General features: G+C 58.7%; 1 protein-coding gene across 1 annotated transcript in view; it reads right to left on the bottom strand.

Moving 5' to 3' along the window:
* ALK (anaplastic lymphoma receptor tyrosine kinase) overlaps window positions 1–5,322 on the bottom strand; it is a 564,885-nt gene that overhangs the window by 23,203 nt on the left and 536,360 nt on the right. Inside the window, exons 14-18 of the mRNA XM_004686326.1 lie at window positions 3,752–3,883; window positions 2,969–3,113; window positions 1,867–2,049; window positions 577–675; window positions 4–154 (exon numbers count right to left, since the gene is read on the bottom strand). Coding sequence (XP_004686383.1) covers window positions 4–154; window positions 577–675; window positions 1,867–2,049; window positions 2,969–3,113; window positions 3,752–3,883 — 710 coding nt within the window. The remainder of the gene's footprint in view (window positions 1–3; window positions 155–576; window positions 676–1,866; window positions 2,050–2,968; window positions 3,114–3,751; window positions 3,884–5,322) is intronic.

Raw genomic sequence — 5,322 nt, 5'->3', positions numbered from 1 at the left:
CCAATGCAGGAGACGCCGTCCTCTGCCAGCACTGTCCCGTGGTCACAGAAGCAGATGACCTTGTGGCTCTCGGGGTCCAGGTGGCATTCATCTACCTCACAGCGGCTGCAGTTTAGATAATGCTTAATATTCACTTCCCCGTGGCCCTCCATCACTGGTGACAAGGAGGGAGGGTCAGCCTCGGGCTGCGCCTTCAGCCCTGCACCCCGTCCCCAGCCTCTGCGCGTTATCTCCGGCTGTCAGAGGGGTCTGGTCCCTGTTCCTAGGTCCCACTGTACCGCTGTGTCGGGAGTGTCTGGCGAGTGGCGCTGGGCAAGACCGTGTGGGGCTGTGTGGGTGCACTTTTGGAGGAGGTGGGGGTTCCACACATGACCCTTAGGCTGGTCAATATCCTGTTCTGTGTCCATATCAAGCACACATCCTGACTTGCAGAAAACTGGGTGAGATGAACCACAGGACATGCCTGAGGGACCCGCAATCGTGGCTGGTGTCCTGGCCTCCCGTCAGTTGCCCCGAGGCTCAGCTGGGTGAAAGAACTGGCCTAAGATGGTTCTGCCACCCGGCAGAGGGGGGTACCTTTTAAAGCTGGGGTGTACAGGATGCCTAGAGGGCTGATGAAGGAAACCCCATCCTCCCCGTCCATCTCGGGATCATTGCTTGAGGCTGCATTGCCGCCTGTGGCAAAGCAAAGAAGAGTTGAACGCAGAGAGGTGGGTGCCCAAGTCTCAACACGCGCATCCGCGGGGCATGCAGCGGGCAGTGAGGGCCTGGGGGCAGGGCCACGGGAGGGAAGGGAGGCTGAGGGCACAGGGCTGCCCTTAGAGCTGGGCTCAGTAGATGCCAGAGGGTGGACCGCTGTCCCTCCAGGTCCAAGCCAGCTCCCACCGGTATCTCCACCACACCAAGGGGCCCTGCTAGGAAGCAGCTCATGAAGTCTAGTCTGCCAGGCTGGTTGGCCCTTGGCACTTCTATTAGGACTGGCCAGAGAAGTAGCACTGAACCCCCCGTGCTGCTGGGTCAGGATTGGGGCACGAGGGGATTGGGCCCCTGTGCCCTGAGGCGCCTGTCCCTCCTTTCAGCTGGGGCTGGGTTATCTTTGGGTTCCCCCTTGGCCTCCTCCCACCGCCCAGGGCTTGGAGAAGAAGCGCATTGGTTAACACAGCATCTCACACACGGCAGAAAGCGAAACAGACAACATCACAGTGCATGCATGCATTGTGTCCTAATCTGCGGGACGGTGGTGCCACCATCTCCCAGCCTCTCAGCTTTGCAAGGCTCTTTGGCTCAGCTGTGAAGCCCACAGAGAGCTGGGGCCCGTGGCTGGCTGCTCTGGATGGGCTGGGCTCGGGCTGCCCACAGCTGCCCTCAGGAGTGATGCCCATCAGCACAGAGTGGTGCCATTCTGAAAGCTGGTGGGCTGGGGTGGGCAGGGGAGGAGTCTGTGAGGCCCCAAGCCACAAACCAGGCCCTTAGGAGCCGGCAGGGTGAGGACACAAGCCAGGCCTTCCAGAGGGAGGAGGCTGCCGCAAGGGTCTCATGCTCGCGTGCCCTTGGGGGTGGCTCAGAGCACAGTCTCCAGGTGACATCAAAGCACCTTTATCATGGGCTTTGGGGGAGATCAAGAATCACATGGGATCTTGATGCTTTTGCTGCTGAAGCCTTGAGGAAGGATGCTGGCTCGAAAGCCAACACCCTGCCTCCGGCCAGCCGGGCTGGGAGAGAGGAGGGCGTGCATGGGGGGGGCATCACAGTCCACACTTGGGGTGGGCGGGGGGAGAGCAGGCAGGGACCAGGGACAGGACGGGGAGGGGAGGTGCCTAGGACTAAGAGGGGAGGGGTGACACCTTGAACACGAATCATCTTTACCTATATATCCTCCGCCTCCTCCACCGGAGGAGCACCCCCCTCCACCCCCTCCGAAACCCCCTCTTGTCTCCCACCCCCACTTCTTCATGGCCTGGGGGCAGGAATGTCCTCCGGTGGCACCCTCCAGCAAAGACTTTCCAGACCAGAGCAAGGAAGTGTTATCATTCCAGCCACCTCCACCACCTGCGGGGAGAGATGGAGAAGACCTTGATCTGGGTTGCACACTGATTGTATTAAAGCTCCTTTCCATTAAAGGTCTTCTATGTTTCGTCTTGATGGGAAGACAGCAGAACCTATTTAGAGCGGGCAAGTTTGGGGGTCCTGGGGTGTTCCTCTCACTGCCCTGTAACACGAGGCATTGACACCCCCCCACCCCAACTGGTTGTTTGGAAAAGCGCAGTAAGTCCGGGAGTTCTGGGATGTGCTCAGGGCTCTGCCGAGTGAATATTGCCGGAGGCAATTCCTCACTCACCCTGGACCCCACGGAGTTTCTCCTCCTCCTCTCTCAAGCTCCCCTCCATGGATTACAGAGACCTTAAGTGTCACTAACCTCCAGAATCTTAAATTTGCCTTTAACCCTCTCCATCTGATTGTCTGATTGTGAAGACAAAAAAAAAAATACAAAAATGAATGGCACTGTCTCTTAGAGACGCCAACTTTGGGGGGCAGAGCACACACACACTTCCACGTCTGTCCCCATCTCTGCGTGGCTGGCGCCCGCTGACCACAACTGAGAGCCCAGCTGTGGGGAGCCAAGCAAGGTTTCCGAGTGAGGAGAGGCGTGAAGCCCAGGCTGGCTCTGCCCAGCTCGCCTCCATCTGCTCACCTCCAACTACATTTGGGCAAAACCTGGGCGGCAGGGGGTGATGGCCACGTGACGGCGGCTGCCCCCCTCCTGGACTCAGTGACTCCGGGTGGGTGAGGTGGCCTCCGGGCCCCAGGGTGCTGCCTGCCCTTCCCTTCCTCCCTGCAAGGGGCCGATATCTAGGCGCGGGCACCTCGAGGCCGGAGACTGAGACCCCTGGCAAGCAGACGAGGGCGGAGCCGAGGCTCACACAGCCCCGGGAGAATGTTCTGGGGGGAAGGGACGGCACTGAGTTACCTGCGGCTCCGGAATTGCCGTTCAGCCCTGGAACAGAGGAGTCATTCTCCAGCTTCTCTGGGCGGAACGCGTCTTTCTTGGCCCCATAGGCCCGGCCGCCCCCGCCGGCCGCAATGATGAGGGGCACCGGCACGCCATCCTTCATCTGCCGGGAGACGTTCAGAGATGCTCAGAGATGCGGACAGCCGCAGGCTCCCCCTGGAGAGCCCGCGCCCCGACCCTGTGCTACGCCACCACCGGCTCCCCCAAACCCAAGCGCCCCAACCAGAGAAGCAAAACCACTATGCCACCACCGGCTCCCCCAAACCCAAGCGCCCCAACCAGAGAAGCAAAACCACTAGCAGGCGGCTCGGCCTCACAGGCTGCCAAGGCTGCTCAGATACCGGTCCTGCTCTCTTCTTCCTCTCCACTCTCCGGGGCTCTCTGCTCCCACAACTTCAGGAGGGAGCCCTCAGCCTCGCTGACTATGCGGGAGGCCCTCGCTGGGAGCCTTCGCTTTGGTTTCTAGTCTGACTGCCATGGTGCCTGAATAGCTGGGCACAGAGCGGGTCTTGGGAGCTCTGAGGCAGGGGTGACAGGCGTCTGCGTCGTCGTGTGAAAGTGGGCTGACCCATTGGCAAGAGGAGCGGGCCCTCCTTGGGCCAGTCATCCTCTCTCTCCCGGCCTCCTGGGTTTCCTCATCTTTAAGTGGGGTTAAGAGCCGCGGGGGTGTGTTGCTCCCAGGTGGGGTGGGGCCCCCCACGCCGGGTGCGTGGAAGCCAGGGGAGCTGCAGGCCACCTCACCTTAAACACGTAGGTGGCTCCGCCCCCTCCTCCGCCCCCTCCTGCCCACTCGTGCACACTTCTGTTCACTCGGATTTCTTCTTCTATCACGTTGTTCTCGCCAACGCAGACCTTCTGGATTAACTGGTTTGTCTGCAGAAACAAGAAAGCCCCTCAGGTTGTGCCCAGGTCTGTTCCCTATGCTAAAGACAGGTCTGGTGCCCACCCACTCAGCTTACGGTTGAGGTGAGGAGACAGAAAGGATAGCCCGATCCCTGTCGCTCTGAGCAGACAGAGAAGGCCCGCAGGCCAGCTTGGAGAGAAAATGCATAGGAAATAGTGGGAGGAGGGGGAGCAGGACTTGCTCTTGCTGCGGGCTGCAATCAGGGAGGACTCTCTAGAGGAAGTCTATTTAGCTGGGTCTTACAGGTTAGGGAGATTTTTTTTTTAAGGTTAGGGAGATTTTTAAACACCGATAATGGGGAGAAAGCAGCATGAGCCCAGAGAGGAGGTGAGTAGGGCATTTGGGAAAAAGCCCATCTTAGGAGACAGCCAGTCCTGGAGGGTCCCTTGGACTCTGATGGGTGACAAAGGTCCTAATGGTGAGATAGGCAGGGTGGGGGTGTGTAAATGGGGTTGTGGAGAGAGGATTCAGCCAACAGTCAGCGGATGCCCAGGGGTTCTGGACATAGCCTGTGGGGTGCACTTCATTCTCTAGAGAGTGGGGGCCAATGAGAAGCTGTCATCTGAAGTATCTTGGGACAGGGACCTGGAGGGGGTGAAGGCGGACTCTGAAATCCCAGCTCATCCTTGGGAAAGTCTCCTTCTGGACTCTCATTCTTTGCAGCTAATGTCCCATTTCTTCCCTCCGGAAATCCCTGGCCCAGCCCTACATGCAGCTGGGTGCATCTGTGGTGTGAGCCCTGGGCCCAGACTGGGTGGAGGCGACGCTGTGAGTGTGGAATAGGAGTGAAGCAATGTGAGGTGTGGTGGAGGTGTGGCGTATTCTCAGGGGTCTTCCATATCCAGGAGCTGAATAAATGGCTGCCGCTGTTTTGTTACTTTCTCCTCTGGGCCTGCACATAGGCCTGGTGTGACCCGGGCCCCGGGAGCCCATGGGAATGTGCTGGAAATTGCTGTCACAGAATCCTGTGTATCCTGGGCCAGAGAGTATAAGAAGCACCGTCCCAAGACATTCCAGATGTCTGCCTGACCTTGGACGAAAATGACTTTTCATTCACTTAACGGAAAAGGAGGCCACAAAACACAGCTTTCCAGGGGACAAGGCCACCGCCTTGAGCCCCTGCCTCTGCAGAGGCACTCAGAGGGACCAGCAGCGAATACTAGAAACATTTCCTGATAAATGGGCAAGAAGCAGTTTGCTTTGTAGCACTTTGGACTAAACAATGACATAATCTGATACCTTTTATAGTGGCTGTGGTGTGGGCAAAGGCTCTGAATGGCTGTTGTTAAGTGATGCCATCCAGACTGCACATACACAGCGCAGGTCAGGAGAGGGACATTGCTCCCGGGGAGGGCAGGAGGTGATGGGGGCTCTGAGCTGGGCAGGAGGTGATGGGGCAGGAGGTGAC

Source organism: Condylura cristata, unplaced genomic scaffold, assembly GCF_000260355.1.
Source record: "Condylura cristata isolate star-nosed mole 26May11 unplaced genomic scaffold, ConCri1.0 scaffold00020, whole genome shotgun sequence".
Taxonomy (NCBI): domain Eukaryota; kingdom Metazoa; phylum Chordata; class Mammalia; order Eulipotyphla; family Talpidae; genus Condylura; species Condylura cristata.
The sequence above is the reverse complement of the archived record's forward strand: the minus strand, read 5'-3'. Positions and strand labels throughout refer to the sequence as shown.